Source organism: Aureobasidium melanogenum (assembly GCF_000721775.1).
Source record: "Aureobasidium melanogenum CBS 110374 unplaced genomic scaffold scaffold_5, whole genome shotgun sequence".
NCBI classification, from domain to species: domain Eukaryota; kingdom Fungi; phylum Ascomycota; class Dothideomycetes; order Dothideales; family Saccotheciaceae; genus Aureobasidium; species Aureobasidium melanogenum.
Window position 1 is genome coordinate 809,525 of NW_024470057.1, and position 22,085 is coordinate 831,609.

General features: G+C 50.0%; 9 protein-coding genes across 9 annotated transcripts; 6 read left to right on the forward strand and 3 right to left on the reverse strand.

Annotated features, from left to right (window-relative positions):
• Nucleotides 1-1,291: 1,291 nt before the first annotated feature.
• Nucleotides 1,292-2,035, reverse strand: M437DRAFT_73753 (NAD(P)-binding protein; the record flags this gene model as incomplete). The annotated part of the gene is made up of 1 exon (XM_041026099.1): nt 1,292-2,035. The coding sequence occupies one exon, from the start codon at nt 2,033-2,035 to the stop codon at nt 1,292-1,294; it is 744 nt and encodes a 247-aa protein (XP_040881856.1).
• A 486-nt stretch (nt 2,036-2,521) lies between these two features.
• On the reverse strand, nt 2,522-4,249 carry M437DRAFT_73754 (WD40 repeat-like protein; the record flags this gene model as incomplete). The annotated part of the gene is made up of 1 exon (XM_041026100.1): nt 2,522-4,249. One exon carries the CDS (start codon nt 4,247-4,249, stop codon nt 2,522-2,524), a length of 1,728 nt encoding a protein of 575 aa, XP_040881857.1.
• A 441-nt stretch (nt 4,250-4,690) lies between these two features.
• Nucleotides 4,691-9,283, forward strand: M437DRAFT_64458 (P-loop containing nucleoside triphosphate hydrolase protein; the record flags this gene model as incomplete). The annotated part of the gene is made up of 8 exons (XM_041024427.1): nt 4,691-4,870; nt 4,930-5,440; nt 5,491-5,720; nt 5,773-6,052; nt 6,101-6,334; nt 6,392-8,498; nt 8,551-8,628; nt 8,680-9,283. The coding sequence occupies 8 exons, from the start codon at nt 4,691-4,693 to the stop codon at nt 9,281-9,283; spliced, it is 4,224 nt and encodes a 1,407-aa protein (XP_040881858.1).
• A 666-nt stretch (nt 9,284-9,949) lies between these two features.
• M437DRAFT_73756 (uncharacterized protein) lies at nt 9,950-10,495 on the forward strand (the record flags this gene model as incomplete). Its single annotated transcript, XM_041026101.1, has 1 exon — nt 9,950-10,495. The coding sequence occupies one exon, from the start codon at nt 9,950-9,952 to the stop codon at nt 10,493-10,495; it is 546 nt and encodes a 181-aa protein (XP_040881859.1).
• A 2,058-nt stretch (nt 10,496-12,553) lies between these two features.
• Nucleotides 12,554-13,135, forward strand: M437DRAFT_44420 (uncharacterized protein; the record flags this gene model as incomplete). Its single annotated transcript, XM_041020898.1, has 1 exon — nt 12,554-13,135. The coding sequence occupies one exon, from the start codon at nt 12,554-12,556 to the stop codon at nt 13,133-13,135; it is 582 nt and encodes a 193-aa protein (XP_040881860.1).
• A 568-nt stretch (nt 13,136-13,703) lies between these two features.
• On the reverse strand, nt 13,704-16,256 carry M437DRAFT_43408 (exocyst complex component Sec10; the record flags this gene model as incomplete). The annotated part of the gene is made up of 1 exon (XM_041020738.1): nt 13,704-16,256. The coding sequence occupies one exon, from the start codon at nt 16,254-16,256 to the stop codon at nt 13,704-13,706; it is 2,553 nt and encodes an 850-aa protein (XP_040881861.1).
• Nucleotides 16,257-16,496: 240 nt separating this feature from the next.
• Nucleotides 16,497-17,606, forward strand: M437DRAFT_44277 (Undecaprenyl diphosphate synthase; the record flags this gene model as incomplete). Its single annotated transcript, XM_041020880.1, has 3 exons — nt 16,497-16,968; nt 17,019-17,439; nt 17,516-17,606. The coding sequence occupies 3 exons, from the start codon at nt 16,497-16,499 to the stop codon at nt 17,604-17,606; spliced, it is 984 nt and encodes a 327-aa protein (XP_040881862.1).
• A 554-nt stretch (nt 17,607-18,160) lies between these two features.
• M437DRAFT_82832 (uncharacterized protein) lies at nt 18,161-19,067 on the forward strand (the record flags this gene model as incomplete). Its single annotated transcript, XM_041027816.1, has 2 exons — nt 18,161-18,638; nt 18,940-19,067. The coding sequence occupies 2 exons, from the start codon at nt 18,161-18,163 to the stop codon at nt 19,065-19,067; spliced, it is 606 nt and encodes a 201-aa protein (XP_040881863.1).
• A 976-nt stretch (nt 19,068-20,043) lies between these two features.
• M437DRAFT_44443 (centromere/microtubule-binding protein-like protein cbf5) lies at nt 20,044-21,654 on the forward strand (the record flags this gene model as incomplete). The annotated part of the gene is made up of 3 exons (XM_041020900.1): nt 20,044-20,152; nt 20,211-20,999; nt 21,053-21,654. 3 exons carry the CDS (start codon nt 20,044-20,046, stop codon nt 21,652-21,654), a joined length of 1,500 nt encoding a protein of 499 aa, XP_040881864.1.
• Between the last annotated feature and the right edge of the window lie 431 nt (nt 21,655-22,085).

Sequence of the window (22,085 nt, forward strand, 5' to 3'; positions counted from 1 at the left end):
GTAATATATAAAACAACAAAAACGGCAGATTTCGGGGGTTGTTCTTCTTTTTTTCCCTCTGGGAAATTTATCGCGCTTCTAGCGAATATCTTCGTACTAACTGACTTGACAGACACTATCCCACCGCGACAATGATACTTGAACTAACCATGCCGACAGATTTTCATCGATCGCAACAAAGCATAACATCCCGTGTTACTAAATACATTTCCCTTGCCTTTCCTTTCTCCTACCCAAGTTCGCTGAAAATGACACACGAAGGTAGGTCTCTGTTCCAACAGTGTGGTTATGGTTAAAAGCAGGTACGTTTGTGTTCTGGTTTCTCGGCTGAGTTGTGCTTTGCGGGTTGGGTGGACCAATCAATGGCGAAAAGACATGGCAGGTTCAACATGGCGGTTTCCTTGATGTTCAGAAGAGAACCACAACTAGACATTCTATGTAATAATAGCATTGCGAGATTCTTTCAACAGACTCGAGACGCAAGTCGTGAATGTAGCATTGCCTGTATTTGGCAGTCGTTACACCGGTAGATCGAGGGAGACAGTGTAAACGACGAGAGTGTTTATTTTCATGCTCTGTTCATCAATTCAATTTGCCAGGGCGAACAGACGCATAAAAGCAATCTGTCCAAAAGCGGACTTGAGCAGAATTGAAGTTAACCCTGCTTCTTGTCGTTGTTTGCACGAATAGCTCGGGTCAAGGAAGTTAAAGAACCTATTATATCAGCAAGAAAGACGTGTTGCAGCGAGTGGATTTCGAACTCACGATCTCCTCGACACCTACTTCACCCTAATTAGTACGTCAAACATACACACATCCTCGGGTGTTTCGGTACGCTTGTGTTTGCAAGACCGTAGAAGTGAGGTGTCTTGACCACTAGAGCATTGCTGCTTGTTGGTTTGATGGAACTGGTCTGGGGGTAAAGATATAGCTTGAAGATGCTGGTGATGAGGAAGGTGAGGAGCGAGGAATTGTTGATTCTTTCCTCGGCGAGCGAGAATGTCAGCGAGGAAGGATCGTTGGAAGTGGGTGACACCTGCTATAGCTCGATGAGCTTGAGCATCGATATTCCAAGATTCTGAGATTCAAAGAACATAAGGATTGAATACTCTTCATAATGAACTGACAACAAAACACACATTACAGAACTTTTTACGTCGCTCTTCGTCCTGTGATACTCCTATGCTGTTAAAACTTGCTTTCCCTCTTTACCCCCCAACTCCTGTAGCTCCTGCTCAAGTCAAATAGCATAATAATGCTCTGCCGAAAAAAAAAACTCATAATGTGTCGTCTATCCAGTACCGCCATTGACCTCAACAACAGATCCGTTCATGTACTTGCTCTCATCACTCATGAGGAAAGCCACAACGTCAGCAATCTCGCTAGCTTTGCCCATACGACCAATGGCTATCTGCTCAGTGGTCTTCTTCAGAGCTTCTTCACCAGCCACAACGCTAGCATTTGTGGGTGTCTCGATGTATCCAGGAGCAACAACATTGACGCGGATGCCCTTGGGACCCAGCTCAAGCGCCATAGACTTTGAGAACCCGATAATGGCGTATTTGGTAGCGCAGTAGATGGCCATTTGCTTGTGAGGGTGAATGCCACAGATAGAAGAGACATTGACGATAGCACTACCAGATCGCAGGTAAGGAATCGTGGCCTTGGTGACGTTGTACACGCCCTTGAGGTTCACAGAAACCAGCTTGTCGAAGTAATCCTCAGAGCAGTCGACCAAATAACGAGCGGTAGGATTAATACCCGCACAGTTGAACACATGGTCGATACGGCCAAAGTAGCCTATTGCGTCCTTGATGGTCTCGATGCATCGCTTGTACTCTGCTACATTCAACAGTGTGACTTGGTGAGGACCTCCAGCGCATTGCTTGGCTGTTTCTCGACAGGCTTCTATGTTGATGTCGCTGAGTGCCAGACGTGCTCCTAATTTGCTGAGCTTGAGTGCTGTTGCCCTTCCAATTCCGGATCCGGCTCCGGTGAGAAAGACTACCTGCCCTTCCATGGCGTTCTTGTTCATCGTGCCTCCTCGAAGCGTCCTCACGAAGTTGTCGGTCCGGTTGACCTTAGTGGCTGTCCTGTGGCTGGGGTTTGGAAGCTGCCTTGGCGGAAGTCGTCAGGGATCGTCAGGTCCGCAGAAGCGTTGTTGTAAGATCTGTCGATGGGACGAGAATTGGTGAGAAGGATGTAAAGTTTTTGGTCGTCAGAGACTTGTGCTGATAAGTAGAATATTGTCAAGATAAAACATTCATCACATGGCAACTCCCAGCAATCTGTATGGTCTGTTGGGCGCTGTCAACACAAAAGATAAGTGGGGCCATGCCGATAAGCCTGCGAAAGCCTCATGGCGTTATCGGGCCGTCTGGGCAGGGTTTTGGTATGCAGCAGTCACGCATTTTGTCAAAGTTATGCTTCAGAGAGTAAGTTGCATTGTACGGATTGGGTATCATATTTATTTTTGGTATCGTCGTGACAGTCAGGGATTAGTGATATCGCGTATCACTGCTCATCGCCTAACTTTCTTCTTGTCAGGTCCATCCTCTTCTTCGTCGCTCAGCTCGGCGTATATCGTTTTTGGTTGCGTGGTAGCCCATGCATTTGTGAACATGGGATCATTCTTGGCCTTATCAGCATACTTGAGAAGCGCCTCTCTTGGATCTTCCTCGCGCATGCCGCTGAGAGGAATGTGTTCCCTAATGTAAGCTTCATCTGCATTGCTCTTTGCAAATGGCGTAGTGTTGGGGATATGTGGCCGCCTGGGATCTCTTGATTTACCAGAAGCTGTCAGACCAATTGTAGGGTGTCTTGATGCGAAGGAAGCAGCGGATGGAGCGGAACCTCCGGGCAGAATGACAGCGTCCCCACCAATACCGTGAGACAGATCCATGGTCAGATTAGGGTCATCATCAATGTGACGACGCTTGGGGGCCTTGAGCATGACAGTCTTCGCACCACCTTGTGATATATCTGGGTTGTAGAGAACATGTGTCTCTCCGTTAGCCGATCCGGTTATAATCTGGTTCAACTCTTTGTGCCAGTAGACGCTGATCAGGGCAGAGCCTGGCGTCACTGGAGTCACCAACTCGGACTTCAGTGTCGCAGGGTTCAGGATATGGAGATCGCCATTCGCAGAACCTGTGAGCACTTCAGTACCTGATGGCGACCAGCAAATATTTGAAGTAGGGTATTGGCTAGACATTGAAGGGAACTCAACAGTCCTTAGCGGCTGCTTGAACTTTCTGGTATCCCAAAGTTTGATGGTATCATCACCTCCACGCGTCAGGACAAGTTGACCAGTCGAGCTGATTTGCAGGCTGCTAGTCCAAGTGTCTTTGGTATGTGCATCGCGAATCTCAGCAGCAGGTCTGGTATAGGGGCCGTTACCATCCCACATGACCAGGCTGCCATCGAGGGCAGCAGCAACGAGGAGATTAGATTGAGGACTGGCAGCCCATGAGAGAGCAGTGATTCGTGTCCTTCCGGCTGAACCAGCAGCTCGCGACTTGTGGACGATGACGTTCCTCTGTTGCCTAGGATTGTTCACGTCCCAGATGCGAACGGTTGAGTCTGTTCCTCCGGTTGCGCAAATGTCGCGATCTTGAGGATGCCAGACACCGCAAGTGACTTCGGATATGTGACCTTTGGTGTGATGCATGTCGCGCAGGTACATGTCGCCTTTTACAAACTCGGCAAGGGTCTCTCCATTGCGGTCTAATATACGGGGTTGTGGATGAGCGGTAATGGCGAGGATTGTACTGGGCGAGATAGGGTTGAAAGAGACGTGATTAACGGGGTGAGTTTCGGTTGAGGCAGAGCCTTTGACGGACGAGGGATCAACGGACTTGAAGGCGCGGATGGTCGAAGGAGTGAGGGATGCAAAATCGTGGAACTTGAGGGTGCAATCGTTGGAGCCAGTGACCATTCGTCCTCCCGACGCGTCTAGGGTGATGGATGTGACGGCGCGGTCGTGTGTCTTGAAGACCATCTCGTGCGATACAGGGTATTCATCTTCATCGTCATCGTCGTCCGAGTCGTCATCCGAGTCCGAGTCCTCAGAATCATTGGCCTTCTTATCAGGTTGCGAAATTACGGGTTGTTGCCTTTTGCTCTGCTCAAATCTGTAGTCGGCTTGGGCACCTTTTGATTGTTTGCCAAACGACGTCGTCCCGAGAAATCTTTGTAGCGCTTCTTCTTCCTCGTCGGGTACCTCACTAGGTACAGGCAGGTCTGACATGGCGGCGTTGGTTGGAACTGGTGTATTGTCTTGTTGGACGGGTGGAAGCTACAATTGGTCTTGCGTCAGTCACATCGACTTTTGTCCCTCGGGCTGGACCTTTCGCTGCCCGCAACGCCGCAACCTTCACTTGGCTCCTCCTGGAGGTGACCACAATTATTATTGTAAGCTGAACATGGTGCCGTTCATACACACCCGTGTTGAGTCTTGTTTCGATCGCTGAGAATGCTGCCATGCCGTGGCTGACCTTGGCGCCTTACCTATCTCCAGATATCAAGGCACAGTGCCGCGTTAGGCAGGTCTGCATATGATACTATCGATTAGTTGATCCAACCATCTTGGCTTTCTGTGTCGTCTCTGAAGGCGTGAATTTGTTGACTGTCATCCCATCTTCAAAAACAAATATGTATCGTCGACCAGCACTGCAGAATGTCAGCCACGATGCCTTTCGATAATATGTTTGTCGCGAGCGACAATACTCTCTTGGATCCTTTTCAATGGATCCCTACCTTGTGCATCGCGGCATCCTTATGTTTCATTGTCACCGGTTCTCTGAGATGGTATCAATTGCAAAAGTCTACTATCAAGGTTGCCCCAAACCAACAAGAGAGCATCAAATTCGTGAGTCGTTGAGCTACTAGGAGTAAAACCAAGGACATAGTTGACTTACCGATCATAAGGCTTTTAACTTGGCCTTGCTGGCCTTTCAATCCTCTATCGTAGGCCTGTCTATGTCTCTGCCGATCGAGTTTGGCACTCTGGATGAATATGTCCATCTTGTTGCAATCGTTGGTTTCGCTATCTTATCACCTAGAGAACATTACCGATCAGTGAGCCCGTCAGATTTGCTGATCATCTACTTGTCCATATGCACTGCTTTGGATGCTTCCGCGTTGTTGATGATCCGTGGCAACACCTCTATGACAGTGCAGGTGCTACGAACAATCTTGGAGGCAGGTGCTCTCATAGCTGAATCTCGAAGCAAGAGGAACTTCTTGCTCGAAGCTTATCTAGACATTGCACCTGAAGAAACAGCTGGACCTTGGAGCAAAGCAACCTTCGCTTGGATTCATCCGATACTATTTGCTGGGAAAGACTCCAAGTTCGTTCTTGAAACACTGCCCCTGAACCCTCGTCAATTTAATCCTTCGGTTTTGCGCCAAAAGGTTCTGCGTCTTTTCGGCCAGAGAGGTGAATAAGTCAATTGAATGTGCAAGTACACCATTAACATGTCTTCGTAGAGAAGCCGGAAAGTCGTTTGACATTTCCGTCTGTTCTGGCGCAATGCCTTATGCCAGAGTTTGCAACCATCGCAATCACGCGGTTCATGCTGATCGCATTTCGCTATGCTCAGCCTCTGCTCATGAGCAGAATCTTGCAACTTTTGGCCACCAACGCGTTAGGTGGACGATCATATCAGCTCTCATGCACGATTGTCATTTTTGCATCAATAGTCTATGTTGGGCAAGCTGTAAGTCAAATGTGTCTGTAATCATAAATCAGCAAGACTGACGCTTTAGAAGATAGTTTCGTCGAGATACCAGCACAAGCTCAATCGTCTCAAAGTCATGACCCGAGCCACACTTGTTGAACTAATATATGAGAAGACTCTTAGTGCGCCCGCTGTTGCGTACAATGACTACAGCGCCGCCACTTTGATGAGTACCGATGTCGATGCTCTCGCAAAGACCAGCGAGATGTTTCATGAGGCCTGGGCTCAAGTTCTGGAGGTCATCGTTGGTATGGTGTTATTGTCGCAACAGATCGGATGGTTCTGTCTTGTCCCTCTGCCTATAATATATGGTAAGTGAAGGTACGTTTCCATTCATATTTCCAACTGAAATGGTGTAGGCTGCTCCCACATGACCCGATATGTAGCACGGAGTCTGCGTCTCAAGCAACTTGCGTGGAACAAAGCTACCCAAGATCGTATCAACAGAATCGTCTCTGTGGTTGTGAGAATAAAAATCATCAAGATGCTTGGTCTAGGAAATGTGGTCAGAGACCAGATCAGCTGTTTGAGACAAACGGAAATTGATGCCTCAAAAGATATGCGCTGGGTGGCTGTGCTCGCGAACGCAAGTGGTGTGTTATCACAACCGTGCCACGGACTTCTGAGATGACCATGTCTAATAATAACAGCAAACGCACTCGGCCTCTTCACGCCTGCAATCACCATCATCCTGTTCGCTGCTATGAGCAGGTCCAAACTTGATGCAGAAACAGCCTATACCACATTAGCCATCTTGCTCTTGGTCACTCATCCCGCGAACATGATCATGACGATTGTGCCTAGGGCAATTGCCTCTTTAGCCAGTTTCCAGAGAATACAGGATTTTGTTAACAAACCGCACTATCAAGATGCTCGAAGGCATCTTCAGAACGAAGAAGCACCAACCTTGATAGACGCTAGCTGTGCTTTTGGAGTAGCAGTCAAGTTCAGGGATGTCGAGTTGAAGTTCTCAGGCTCCACGACGCCGATTCTGGAAGGCATCGATTTGAGCATCAGGCATGGCTCTATCGTTGTCTGCACTGGTCCCACAGGAGCAGGTAAAAGTTTGCTAGGCCTAGCTATTGCCGGAGAAGTGAAAGCTTCTAAGGGTTCCATTTCTGTCGTCAGCACAAGGATTGGGCTTTGTACCCAGCTACCATGGCTCCCTGGGCAATGTATTCCTGAAACGATCACGGGCTTCTCTCGGACGACTGGTGTGCATCATGACAACTGGTATCAGCAAGTTCTCGATGCTTGCTGCATAGACGACAGTATTCTGCTTAGTCCGGCTGCAAAACATGCCGGAAGTGGCCATGCAAGATTTTCAGGAGGCCAGCGTCAAAGAGTAGCATTGGCTCGTGCTGTATACCAACGACACCAGATTCTTGTTCTCGATGACCCTTTATCAGCTCTTGACCACCGCACGCAGGAGCGCGTGATTGTCAATCTGTTGGGTCCAGGTGGTCTACTTCGAAACTCGCATACGATGGTGTTTCTCATTACGAGTGCTCCTGCTGCGTACTCTCTCGCCGACAGGATTCTGCTCTTGAAACACGGTCGTATTGAGTTTGATGGTGACTGGAGCAGTTTTCGTACGCACGCAGGTTCATTCTTAGAAGATTCTTTCGTGGACGGCGACGAGGCGAAAACTGACTATCAGCAGAAATCAGAGTTAATGTCTGTCGAGGAGAGCAAGCTTGCTGTCAACGATGACGAACTTGATATTGACACGAGATCCGGCGATCCATCGGCCTACCGATACTATCTTCGGTCAGTCGGCGTGGTGAACATGCTCGCACTCTTGAGTTGCACCGCGTTGTATTCCTTTTTTTCTGCATTCCCGCATTACTGGATTAAATGGTGGACGCAAGCAGGAGCCACAAATTACACCTTTTACATGCTTGGGTACTTGCTATGCTCTACTGTTGCCTGGGCCTCGACTAGCAGTATGCTTTGGGTCAACTTCATCAAGCTGGCTCCAAGATCTGGGGCTGTGCTGCATACTAATCTCCTGAGGACGATCCTAGGAGCTCCATTATCTTTCTTTCTCGACAACGATACAGGAGTAATCGTGAACAGGTTTGGTCAAGACATACAGGTGATAGATCGAGATCTTCCTTCGGCATTGGCTGCGCTGTGTACACAGATGTTCAAGCTTCTGATGCAATGCTCACTTCTGCTAGCGAGCCAGAGGTTATTGTTGTTTGCCTTGCCCATCTATTGCTTCCTCGTCTACATCATTCAGAAAGTATATCTTCGTGCTGCAAGTCAACTCAGGTATCTGGATCTTGAGTCTAGATCTGCCGTATATTCAAGCTTCTTGGAAACTGTTGAAGGCCTATTCACCATCAGAGCCTTTGGCTGGCAACAACAATACCTGACCCGCAACACAAGAAGCCTCGACCTCTCACAGCGCGCATTCTATCTCTTTCTGTGTCTTCAACGATGGCTTAATGTTGTCCTGGACTTGGCTGTTGCCGTGGTCGCGATAGTTGTTATCAGTCTTGCAGTATTCTGCTCTGCCGAGAGTGCCGATGTTGGAATCTCCCTCAACATAGTCTTGGTCACAAACACTACTCTACTCCGGCTGATAGAATCTTGGACAACATTCGAAGTGTCAGTCGGCGCTGCTGCGCGTCTCAAGGAGCTAGAGGATCGTGTGCCAAATGAGGAAAACCTTGCGATTGAGACTATGGTGCCGTGCAATTGGCCCTGTGCCGGCTCGCTCTCTTTACGAGGCGTGCGTGTGTGTCACGGGTAAATAGATCAGGCTCGATGATGAGACGTAATTTGCTGACAGCTTCTGCAGTAATCAAGTAATCCTGAGCAATGTCGACCTCAGTGTACAAGCTGGTGCAAAGGTCTTCATCTGTGGTGAGACAGGCAGGTAAGTCAAGTATGAGTACGGTTTTCTGTACCTTCTGATTTCAGGTAACAGCGGGAAGAGTACCCTCTTTATGGCGCTTTTGAGACTGTGCCCAGTCCAACAAGGTTCTCTCCAAGTTGATGGGGTAGAGATAGCACAAGCTGCTCCTTCAATCGTTCGCGAACGCTGTTTCATCGCCGTGCCACAGGATGCATTCCTTCAACCAGACATGAGTCTACGCAGAAACGTCGACCCGATGGATCATCATTCGACTGAAGAGATCACGCAAGCACTGCAGCAGCTACATTTATGGTCTCATTTTCAGGATGCTGATTCCAGCTGCAATGATCCAGACAATGAAGACGGCCGCGTGCTTGCACTACCGCTCTCATGCTTCTCACCACTATCTGCAGGACAGACGCAACTGTTATCTCTTGTACGTTCCATTCTCAGAGCCAGGTATCAAGCCCGACAAGGACGAAAGCCCATTATACTGCTTGACGAGCCCACGGCGAACCTTGATGACGAATACGAGAGCCTCTCGTCTCAGGTGATTGAGCAAGAGTTTACGGACAAAGGACACACTGTCCTGATGATCACACATAGCTCTAAAGTTTTGAGAGAGCTTGTGAAACCAGCTAAAGATGTGGTTATTAGGATAACAACGGATCGATGAGTGTGGTGGCTTGAAGTGGCAGTGACATTGCCAAGCCACAGACCAAGATATTTGTCATCGAGGATTGAGAGCTTGTGCCTTCTTGAGTCAATGGGCATTATTCATGTACTTTCCGTTCTCGACTACTCGTGCCTCGAGAGCATTAGTCGTGCTGTCGGCGCGCATTTGAATGTCCCTTGCATCATGACTACGATGCCTCTCCTGAATTGAATCATGCCATTTCCTATCATGCATACCGTTCAATAGAGCGTGCATTTCGCTGACGAGTTTTTGAGGACGCCGCAGACGTTCTTCCCCTACGCTTCAGGCATTACGATACAGCACAATCGGCTTCGTTGGATGACATTTCCCCGTTCGCCCTGACAAAGTTAATCCCCAGCCGTCACAAAAATCACGACCCGGAAGGTTTTGGTATCATGGCTTGCTCGGAAGTCTCGGCCTGTCTTCAGCGTTTCACTTCGATGGTGACGTAAGTCATTCTTTTGTTGCTGGTATTACGCATGTTGAAAACATAGAGATGTCAGAGGCTGGTTTTCCTTTCTGTAATCACTTTCCATATCTCGCGTTGTTCTTGCGTTGTCAGCATACCTTCACTTCATCTCTTCCGACTTGGCCCTTACCGGACATTTTTCGACCGAATAATTGCTCTTATACACAATCACAACAATGTTCGACTCGTCCTTCTCGTACTCTTCGGAGCAGCCCCTCTCTAGAGCAGCTTCCGACAACACTGCGCTAAGGCTGTTGCACGATATGAATCTCATCATGCACTTGAACCCCGACTGCAAGGGCATCAAACTCGTTTCGGACCCATCAGCAATTCCACAAGAATATAAGGTCGAAGACAGTCTGGCGTTCGTGCCCAAGAAGCTTTGGAGCGGAGGCGTTTGGTACACAGCATTCTTCAAGCCTCTCGAAGACGGCTGCGACATCACAATTCAAGCACCTGGTGGCTTTACTTCCGTCAACAAGTGGCGTCTGGTCAGGAAGCCAGATGGTTCACGAGCCATCTCGATCACAAGTGACGCAAAGTGCAGCAAGACTTTTGCGTACTTTGTCAAGAAGTTCCTAGAGACTCAGCATGGTCAACTACAACGCACATTCAACGAGAGAGTCGAGTCGGTGGTCAGACCCGGTATTCCCCGACGAAGATCATCAATGCCTGGATCTTTCAGAACGATAGGCAGCGCTCGAGACATGGTGGTCGCCTAAGTTGTGTTCGGATCTTTTCCTCAGGGACGACTTTGCATTTGGACGGCGTTGGTTGTTGTAAGAGGAGAATTACTGGAAACAGGCCAGTGAGCCTAGAACTTCTCCAGATGTATATATCACGATTTTGATGACTTTAATAACATTAATAATTTTATAGCTCGCTGTTCTCTCGCAAGACTCGCGGTGAAAGAAATCGGAATTTGCCAGGATGCGTTATAGGGTTGTATGCTTAGTTATGCATATCTTGCCTGATCCGTTTGTCGATATGGCTGGGCAGCGAAAGATCTCCGGAGCACATGACTACGATGGCAATCGCATCGTAAACGAGGGACCTTGTATACTCGTACAGGATCGTACAGCAACTGAAGCATTGCGCGAAATAGGATTGCAAGGTGTTCGGGGACCAGATCTGTATTTACAGTGAACGGAAAAGGCAAAACAGCGATGCAAAACGGGAGGTTCCCTCGATGCAGAAGTCAAAAATGGCTTGTTCGGAGTAGGGCTCCTCGGGAAAACGGTTCGCCTCGCCAGGTCGCTCCTCCCACGGTAAGTCGCCCGTTGCCGCGAGCAGAGCTTCAGAGCTGTCGCAGGAGAAGTCGGGATGTGTAGCCGAGGGTGGGAGTGCAGTTTCCCAAACTAGAGCAGTGACAGGGCGGCCATGACACAGTACGCATCATTGCATGCTGATAAATCTACCACCAAGCGATCTCGACCGGGCCGTCGAACTGCTCGCCGTTGTTGCCGACAACATCTTCTTCTACCTTGCAATTCCCACTTTGGATCAAGGACAGGGCAAACCCACGCCCTCTGTATGCACGTCTGATGCCCGAGACAAGAGGTGAATGTCGAGTGCAGAAAAGTCTTTGCGCCGTCAGCTTTGCCGTCAATGCAGTCGCCAAACAATGAAAGTGGCGGCCTCAACTTTGTCTTTGAATCCGGCTCTTCTGGACGCGAAAACAAAAAGTATGTCAGGTCGCATGCCGCAAGGGTTGGCTGGTCGCAGAGGAGTCGAAAGCAAGCACAAGCTGCAAACAAGGACGTCGACGTCGCCCCAAACAAGGACACAACCCCCAAGAAGCGCCGCAAGACCTCGCACCAAGGCAACAATGCTGGACGCGTCCAACACCACCAGCAAACGTATATACCGCCGCCTGCAGCCCAGCCTGTAGTGGACCAAGCTGGAACTGTAGCCGGACCTGCAGCTGAAGCCTCTACAAGCCCACCGACCCTGCCTACACAGCTCCCGCCACAACAACATGCTAAGCGAGGCGGTCAGTTGATACCATTCGCCGGTCCTCGAGCTCCCAGCTCTTTTGTCGGAGGCCCTGCTCGTGCTTCTGCGACAACTACATCCTCGTCACCCTCCCTTCCCTTCCAGCAACTAGGCCAACCCGCTCCTGTACGAGCCCAACACGTGCGAACAAGCCCTCCGGTACAAGTAGCCCCAAGTGCTGCTTCAGGTTATCCTTCTACTCTCGAGCCCTCGCACTGGCACATGAGGTCAGACCCTGTTCAGCATGACTCCGTAGCACAACCATCATATGTGCCGCTATTTCGGCCAGCTGCATCGCCAGTGACAATGCACCCGCCACAGATCGTGTCAGGAGCCGATCTCCCTCGCCCTGTACCACAAACCAGTCCACTACCTTCTCCGCGACTACCACCTCTTGCAACCATTCAAACCTCGCAACCTTTGTCAATAGGTGCCAATTGGAGACAATACGACAATATGTCTGCAACAAACTCTGAGGCTTCACACCCCTCCACACCGGTCCAGCCGACAAACACGTGCCATGAAGAGAACACTGAAGCCTCTGCAACAAGGTCACCACAACGATCATCACCTAGAGCGTCCACGTCCTTCCTCGAGCTCGTTTTGAACGAAGATTATCCCATGTGGAAGAACGTTGATGCCGGCAGTGACTCGTTCAGCGTGTTCCCCGTCAAATGGCAGCCTTTCTACGGCCGCCTTCTTCATAATTGTATGTGTAGCAGTACATGCTCGATCAGAAGGAATACCGAATACCAGACTGACCTTGAGCCACAGACCGCTCCAACATGCTAGTTCAACTCGACGAAATCTTGACTGGCTGGACGACAGACCAAAAGCTAGAGTTCAACCAAATGCCTCTTCGTCTCGCCGGCTCGGAACCCTGTCTGTTCTACTCTGTTCTCGCCACCGCTTCTGTTATGATGCCCCCAGGTCTTGTGAATCCAGGAATACCACGGTGGCTATCAGCACGTACCGTCGAATGCATCAACCAGGTTCTTCAAGATCCCAAACGCGCATACAGCGACGCCGCAATCTTGACTGTGAACATGGTAGCGCTCTTCGAGGGTTGTAGCGGTCACGGAGCTGCCGCTGCTGAACATCAACCCATACTCCGCCGCATGGTCGACGAACGCGGAGGATTGACCAGCATCGCCCGCAAGGACAACGAAGACTCGAAAAATCTGGTCAGATTCATAGCTTGGGCGGATAGGGTCATCAGATGTCAAACTGGCAATCCTTTGATGTTTGAGGATTTCAAAGAAGAGGAGAGTGTCACCAAGACAGACTGGAATGGCATCTGGGCGAGAATGGAAAGGAGGGTCGAGGAGAACAATCCGCAGCCAATCGAGGAGCTGCCTGATTGCTGAGTCTCTTTTTTTCTCTTTTTGCTGCTTCCCGAGTCGGCTCGCTGTTTTAATGCCTTTGCTTCATGCGGATCGATACACGGGATCCGGGAGTTTTGCTTTACTGGGTGGGTTCGTTTTCTCTGACCCAATTCTTCACTCGTTTTGGTGCTGTTATTTGGTTGCTTATCTTCTTGTTTTCCCCTTTTTTTTTGTTTTCTTTTCCTTTTCTACAGCACTGTTTCTCGAGATGTGAGAGCAACTTGAACAAGTGCTGCCTGTTACCGTACATAGCAAGATGATACCCCAAGATACCACAAATTGCAAACTTATAGTTATTTTTTTCACTCGCTTCTCTGTTGGTCCACGTTTCTTGAGCTTCTTACAGCATCACATTTCTTCAAAGGTATGGTCGGTTTTGTTCTAACGAAAATGACGCTTTCAAAGCATGCACACAGTACAGTACTCACGAAGAAAGTGGGCAAGCAGGGAGCAAAACAAAAGAGGGAAAAAGAAATCTGGGGATCGCAATGTTGGATAAGATGCTCATCGCGTAATCGATCTACCAATCTTAAGGCATCATCATTCGCAACTACAAGCCCAAGACACTCTGCACACCAATACTCCTAGCATCCTCTCTCATAAGAATAAACGGCTTCAAATCCGCCTTTTCAATACTACCACCACCAGCATTTCCATTAGCTGCTCCAGTCTTGTCGACATCCAACCCCTTGATCCTATCTCTCAACGCCTCAGGCCCAATAACAAACAAATTCGCAATCTCGGTCAAAACATCCAAACTCTCAATGAACGGCTTAGGCAAACTCTTCCAAGATTTAAGCAATTCAATGTATTTAGCCATATCTTTCGAGACGATCAAACCGCCAGTGAGAGACACAGGATATGTGCGGAAATGAGCGAGGAGCAGGGCGCGAATGCCTAGAGCCAGTTCCAAAAGGAAGTTTTCGAGAACTTTGCCGCTGAGAGCTGTGTCTGCTCGATTGTGAACTTTGGTGAGGAAGTTGAAGAGGGCGAGACAGGTGGGTGTTTGGAGTTGGTCGAGTTGGAGGAGAGCGTCATCGCGAGGGCGGAAGTCTGTTTTCTTTTGCTGGGAAAGGATGCGTGAGGAATAGGATAGAGTTGCGTCGATGGTTTTCTGCAGGATGGTGTCGATTTTTGATTCGCAACGGTCGATGAAGGAGTTTGTTGTTTTGTCGAGGTCGCGACGGATAGTCAGGTTGCTGGCTACTAGAGGAAGAAGCAGTGTCTGGATTGTGGCGAGCAGTAGGTGAAGGATACTGACTGCAACACGGAGGTCGACAAGGTGGCCGAAGTCAGGTTCTGTCTTTGTGCTGCTCTCGGCTGCTGTGGCCGATTCGGTTACAGCGTCCAGCGCTGTTTCTAGGTATATCTCGCCCATGTTTGCGATGAGCAGGTTTAGCAGTTCGCGCACGTCTTTTGGAGTTTCGTGGCCATTAGCCAGTTCGAGGCCGCGGCCTACACTCTCGGCCAACCATTTGAGCATGCGTTTGATGAATGGTAGGCTTAGCGCGCCATCTTCCTCTGATACGTCGACATCATTTCTGTTTTGTGTATGAGTGGCTGTAGGGTTGAGGCCAGCGATTCGTAGCAGAGTGGACTTTTGAGAAGCTGGGATGTCCGAGTTCTCAAGTCTTTCGAGATACGTGTCGCGTGTTGATGAGATCAATTCTCTGCTACGCGCTGAGAGTGAGCCAAGATATGAGGTGGGCATCTTTCGTCGGCGTGTGTGGTATGTTGTGAACTTGAACAGGAGAGAGGAGTAAAGCTCTTCCAAACTTCTCTTCTCGCGCTCAATGTATGACGAACCAGAGAAGTAGGGCACAAACAGATCTTCCAGTTGCTGGTCAAGCACAGCGGCAGTCTGCGCAGAGGCAGGCTCTGGGTGCTCGGTCAAGCCGTGTGCCTTCAGGTCTTCGACCAAGGCGTGGATATAGCTTCTGCTGGCCTGCAATGATCGGAGGAAAGCTAGGGAAGAAATGGAATCTGCCTTGTCGAGCACCATTTCAAGTTTCTGTTGAATAGATTGCTGGAAGATTCTTTGTAGAAAGCGCACCAAGACTTCTTCGTGGAAGGGGAAGGCTTTCTTGATGATAAAGCTTTCTTCCTGAACGACAAGTTTCACTTCATCCACCAAGCTCTGCAAGCTAGGCTCAACACCTGGTGGTTCTGTGTCCGGGTCGGCAAGACGTTCCCAAGTTTCTGGATCGGCTGCTAGATCTTCAGTAATGAGCTGGCTGCGATCAATAAAGAACTGATGCTGATTGACGAAGAGACCCATGACACTAGCACCATCGCCAAAGTCTTTCAGAGCGACGGCACATTCTCTCATGCCGTCGAAGTTCTGACGTCTGTAGAAGTCGTCAAATTGTTTGAGAAGATCCTTCTCTAGCGATTCGAGGAACTTCTCAATCAGCTCAGTAGGGGTGTCGTGACCGTTGACGCCGTCACCATTGGAGATCGAATTTGATGAGTCCAGTCGTTGGCTGATCTTGAGCAATTGGCGAGCAATATGGGCGCAGCGCAACTTGCCCTCACCACCTTGTAGTCTCCTGACATCATCAAGGCTAGAGAGATCACGACGCTCGGACACATCGATCCAGCACTGCAATATGAACTTTGCGTCTTGAGCGCGCTGACTCTGGCGATCCAACTCGTCCAGCCTCTCTCCTATCCGCACGGCGGCATTTCCTCCTTGCTCACCATTGTCTAGACTCCTCTCTAAGCGGTGGAAGGAGTCGACTGCACGTTCGAGCTCCCTTTCTCTAGCTTGGACATTCGTGTTGTGCACAGCTTCTGCTCTCCTTACACCAGCGGACAATTCATTCTCTTGCAGCTCAAGGTCCTCACTCAAGAGCTTGAGTCTGTTCAGGGCCTGTTCGAAGGTACGAATCAGGGGCTTAGGATCAAAGGCGACAGCATTGGGACCGGTACGGCGACTCGGGGGGATAGCAGCGTCTGAAAGAGCTTCGATAAAGTCCTTGACTATGAAATCCTGGCTAGAGAAGGTGTCGAGAGTAAATTGAGGCTGTCGCGAAGCACCGAATCGAGAAGGGGCAGCCGAGACGCCCGAGAAGATGGAGGCGTTGTCGGCAACGGAAGGCATTGCAGTCGTCTTGCTCGCGCTACCGGCCTCTTGAACAGAACATGTCAATGCGACTGTGTCTATGCAGTATGTCAAGTGCTCAATGACATGACAGCGGGGCGGGAAGGAGCGAGGGGTGGAGACGCGTGGGCTGGGCCAAGCGTGAAGTTCAAGCAACAGCGGAGCGCGGAGAGGCTGACGTCGCTCCTGCCCTGAATTATTCTGGTCAATCGAGCAACTTCCGATTGGGAGTCAAACACAATGGTTGGACCACTGAAACAAGAGGCCTTTCGTAGCAACATTGGCCCTGATGGACGGCCACTGTCGGCACAAGAACGCGAGCGACTGTTGCAACCGTATCTGCCCGATGCCTCACCTCGCAAGCACCAGCGATCGCAGCCGCTACGCCAGCTGATCAAGGCGGCCTTGCACCTCTTGCTGTACAACCTCATCCATTTCGCCTTCTCCGTCTACCACCGCTTCCGCGTCGCATACCACAACCTAATCGACCGCGTCTTTGCCGTTCTGTACTACCACCATCGCACCCCAGAGTACATCCAGAAGGATGTCCACCGCCTCAAGAAGCTGCCCAAGCACCTGTCAATCATTCTCGAGGTAGATGACAACACACACGACAACTCGAGCCTGGAAGCTTTGATCCACAATGTTTGTGAGGTCGCTGCTTGGTCCGCCTGCGCAGGTGTGCCCCTGCTGAGTATCTACGAACCAACCGGTACCACGGTCCGCCCTTCCTGGCCACGTCCTCAGTCTAACCGCTTCTAGGCCTCCTCAAGCAGTCCCTGCCACTCGTACACCGCCGTATCTCGCGTACTCTGGCTGCTTATTTTGGTCATGACAACCCAAACAAGCCAACCCTTTCGCTGGGCGCTCCTCACATGCAATCTTTCTCGCCGCCTGCTTCGCCCAAATCTAACTCTGACACCAACTCTTCGAAATCGCCTCCTCATCTTTCTATCCTGCTTTTGTCAGCCTCCGACGGCCGTGGTACCCTCGTCGACCTGACAAAGACACTGGCTGAGATGAGCCAGAAGGGAAAACTTGCTCCCAAGGATATTTCCATGGATTTGGTTGATGCCGAACTCACCGAGAGCGTCATGGGCGAGCCTGATCTATTGATGTTATTCGCTGATAGTGTCCATCTCAAAGGCTATCCCCCGTGGCAGTTGAGACTCACCGAGATTTTGTAAGTCACAGTCTTTGACGGAACGAGGATCCCGTTGCTGCACAAGATATTCAAATGCTGACATATTGATAATCAGCCATGTTCCTGACAATAATGGTGTCGGATACCAGGTCTTCATTCGCGGCCTGTACAAGTATGCCCAGGCTCAAATGAGATTTGGAAGTTAGACATCATCCCAAAATATTAATAGTCGTCACCTGCCTGTCTATGGCCAAGGTTTGTTGACATTCTATGCTGTACAAAACGTCACCTCCTCGTCGCCGAGGTTGCAATCGACGTCGTGGCACTTAGTAACATGGCCTCGAGGCGTCAGAAGACCATGTGCCATCGAGCTTGACTCTTATTCTGACGCTCTCCTGTCCATTTAGAACTTTGTAAGTCCTGGGCCCAAAGTCGCACCGAATGACCGTCATCCGAAAGCACTTGCGTATTGTGGGGCTAGTGTAGAATGTTCATGGTATAATCTTCTATGTTCAATTCATTGGCAACTGCCTGGTTTCATTCTTGATTTAGGAACTCCTGGATCCATCATTCTTGCCTATTTGAGATGACCGCTCGCTCCCTAATCTCACTGCGTCTCAATGCGATCGTTCACTCCCTACAACCCATCAGTCACTTTACGTTGGATACTTGCAGTGCGGTCTACACGGACAGAATAGCGACCTTGAACCGCCCATTATCGATCGTCGAGCCATCGATTGCTACATCCATCTCTTCCACCATGCAGTTGTTGTATCTACCGATCGAGCTCCTCGATCTGATCATTCTCTACTGCGTCACTACGGAGCCAATGACTGTCAACCTGGCGCCAACGGCAACCTGTCTGACGCGTAGTCTGTTCCCGTTCGTCTCTCGACGCAAGCGCTACACAGTAACAAATTACCCATACAACCTTCTCTTGATCAATCGCCTGATCTCCCGCCTTGCTTTCAAGCACATCTGGACTCAGAAGTCTCTTATCATCTCTCTGACCCCATCAGATGCTTTATGCTTCCTCCTTCACGGACTAAGTCAGCACCAGAAAGACGCACTGTGCAAGGTTCAGCTTCCCAGATTCTTGCTGAGCTGGTCATTCCCTATCAACTCTGACATCTGGCTGATTGCAGGCAAGGAGAAGGGCGAAAGTTGGTATGAAGGCGCCAAGGATCCAGAGATGGAGGTTCCCGGCAAGAGGTTCCAGAAATTGGTTGGCATGTTGGGTAAGAGACCCAGTTGTGCTTGTCAGACGTGGAAACTTAACATGGGACTCATTCTGTCGTGACAGCTCAAGTACCCCTTTCCTCTGCCCAGCTGGTTTTCTTGGAGCAGTTCTTCATCGGCTGATGACTCTGCCGAATGAACGCTGTAACAAGGCCTGATTCATCTTTACTCAACTCCTGTGTTTCCCGTATGAACGCTGGTTTTTCTCGATCCTTTGTGGATACATATGACACATGATCCTCTTGTAAGCTCAACTTAGCCTGTAGTTTAGTCAGACTCAGATACTAATACCGGTCGCAGACACAGAATCTACTTATGCAATTGGTCCTTTTGGTTCTCACACAGTGCAATTGTGCATCAAAGACATCCTAGTAGGCATGGCGTTCTACGTTCACATGATCTTCGAGGGCTTCTTCTGTTTCTTCTAGCAATCTTTGAATAGTCGACACAGCAATCACGAGCTTCCTTCCTGCGATAAAGTATATGGTCGAATATTCTCGATGATGCAAATGGTCAAGACCGTCTGTGCATGGTGTGACCCTGTCCCGAATTATTGTACTCGACCGGAGGATCCACCGCTCAATCAATACAAGTTGGACTTGACCTTTGGAACACAAAATATAATCTCTCATCTGTCTGGGCAGTCCAAATTGGCTTGTAGCTGTGTAGTTGCCCTCTCCGTACACAATCGATCGATGTTTCGAGTATTGAATGATCATCCAGCAAAACAAAGTAGCCTCACCAGGCCATGCCATCCACTTTCACCCACGCTGCACATTCGAGACCAATCATCTAAAAGTGATGATAACACTGATCGAGCGAGAAAGAATCAAAAGAGCATCCCATCGAGGATCTTAGTAGTCGATGGAAAAAAGATGCAAAAAAGAAATCTATCCAGAGGAATTGGTTATGCCGATTGCCTGAATCGAACAAGCGATCTTCGCATTACAAGTGCGACGCGTTACCCCTGCGCCAAACCGGCATGTTGGGGGATAGATAGAGTTCTGCTTGGTCGGTCCAGTTTATGAAGCTAGACGCTTTGGGCTCATCCCTCAGCGGCCTGAGTCCCAGCATGCGGTCAGTATACTGATGTGTCGACGTGACAATCGGACTCGGCAAGCAAACGATGCAAACGAGTCCCAGCCTAACAACCAGAAATAACCGCGATCACGAAGACCTGGCTCACGACAACCAAAGTTGTGAAGATGCCGAAAAATGATTTTTCCTTCTGATGATGCAACGGCAAAATGCCGGCGAGCCTGTAGAAAAGCGTGCCAAGGCGCTCCGCACAGGCTCGATGAAGAAGCTTTCTTGCGAAAAAATTGAAGTCTTTGGAGGACAGCGACATTGACGTCTTGGGAGGACAGCAGTTTCAATCTTTTCCAACAAGACTACACAAACAAAATGGCGCTCGTTAAGGCCGACGAGGCTGATTACACAATCAAGCCCGAGAACATTACCCCCAAAATCGACACCAGTGCCTGGCCGCTGCTTCTGAAGAACTGGGACCAGCGTACGTCGTAGAGCTTTTCCACATCTGTGATTCTCACAACTAACCCGCCTGCGCGCAGTCCTTGTTCGCACTGGTCACTTCACCCCCATCCCTGCCGGCGCAACTCCCCTCAAGCGTGATCTCAAGTCGTACATCTCCAGCGGTGTTATCAACCTCGACAAGCCCTCCAACCCTTCTTCGCACGAAGTCGTCGCCTGGATCAAGCGCATTCTCCGTTGCGAGCGTACTGGTCACTCTGGTACTCTTGATCCTAAGGTCACTGGATGTTTGATTGTCTGCATTGACCGCGCCACCCGCCTGGTCAAGTCTCAGCAGGGTGCCGGTAAGGAGTATGTCTGTGTTATCAGACTGCACAACAAGCTCCCCGGTGGCGAGGCACAATTCGCTCGCGCCCTCGAGACCCTCACTGGTGCTCTCTTCCAGCGTCCTCCTCTCATTTCCGCCGTCAAGAGACAGCTTCGTATCAGAACCATTCACGAGAGCAAGCTTTACGAGTTTGACAACGAGAGACAGCTCGGTGTCTTCTGGGTTTCTTGCGAGGCTGGTACCTACATCCGTACACTCTGTGTCCACCTTGGTCTTCTGTTGGGTGTCGGTGCTCACATGCAGGAGCTGAGACGTGTGCGATCTGGTGCTATGGACGAGCAGAAGAACCTCGTCACCCTTCACGATGTCCTTGACGCCCAATACCTCTACGACAACCAGCGCGACGAGAGCTACCTCCGTCAAGTCATCAGCCCCCTCGAGTCTCTGCTCACCACCTACAAGCGTGTTGTCGTCAAGGACTCTGCCGTCAACGCTGTCTGCTACGGTGCAAAGCTCATGATTCCTGGTCTGTTGAGATACGGTACGTCTTGTCTTTTCACGTCCAACATCATAATTTTTGCTAACAATTCATAGAATCTGGCATTGAGGTTCACGAGGAGATCGTTCTGATTACCACCAAGGGTGAGGCCATTGCCATTGCCATCGCCCAGATGTCGACCGTCGAGCTCTCTACTTGCGATCACGGTGTTGTTGCCAAGGTCAAGCGTTGCATCATGGAGCGTGACCTCTACCCTCGCCGCTGGGGCATGGGACCTGTCGCTACCGAGAAGAAGAAGATGAAGGAGAGCGGCAAGCTCGACAAGTACGGCCGCCCCAACGAGGCCACCCCCGCCAAGTGGAACGCTGAGTACAAGGACTTCAACCTGACTGTCAACGGCGAGTCAACCACTGGTGCCGAGAAGGTCGCTACTGAGGCCGCCCTTGTCAAGGAGGGTATCACTGGTCAATCCAAGGACACCACCTCTACCGATGAGGTTATGGCCGCCCCCGCTGTTGCTGGTGATGGCTCAGATGTCAAGGACGCAACCATGGAGGACGCTGGCTCGAAGAAGGACAAGAAGCGCAAGCGCGAAGGCGAGACAGCAGAGGAGAAGGCCGAGCGTAAGAAGAAGAAGGCCGAGAAGAAGGAGAAGAGAAAGAGTAAGAGCAAGGCCGACAGCTCTGACAGCGAGTAAATCTCCCAAACTCGACTTCTAGGCGGAAGAGACGGAATCAAAAGTAAAGCGCATTACAGTGTATAGTACGTACGCGTGTGGACAGGAAAGGCGGCGTTTGGGCACGGTGTTCAGGCGTTGAATATCAGTGACGGCGATTGCAGCATATGCCAGCGGGAAAGTCGGATCCTCATTTGCAATGAACAAAATCACGTTTTATTACCATTCACTTGATTTTGATTTCCCTGACTTGGCCTTGTGATGGTATTTCAATAAACAGCCGGATGATCGAGTTCGATAAAGCATGATATGGCCGTTACGCATGACGTGGTATCGGTCACGCAGAAGGTGGCAGTTTACAAGAAACCTGAATAAGCAGTCTGCGGCATAGAACAATATCCTGCTCTATGAAGAGGAATGAAAGGCAATTTGAACAATAGAGTTATACATAG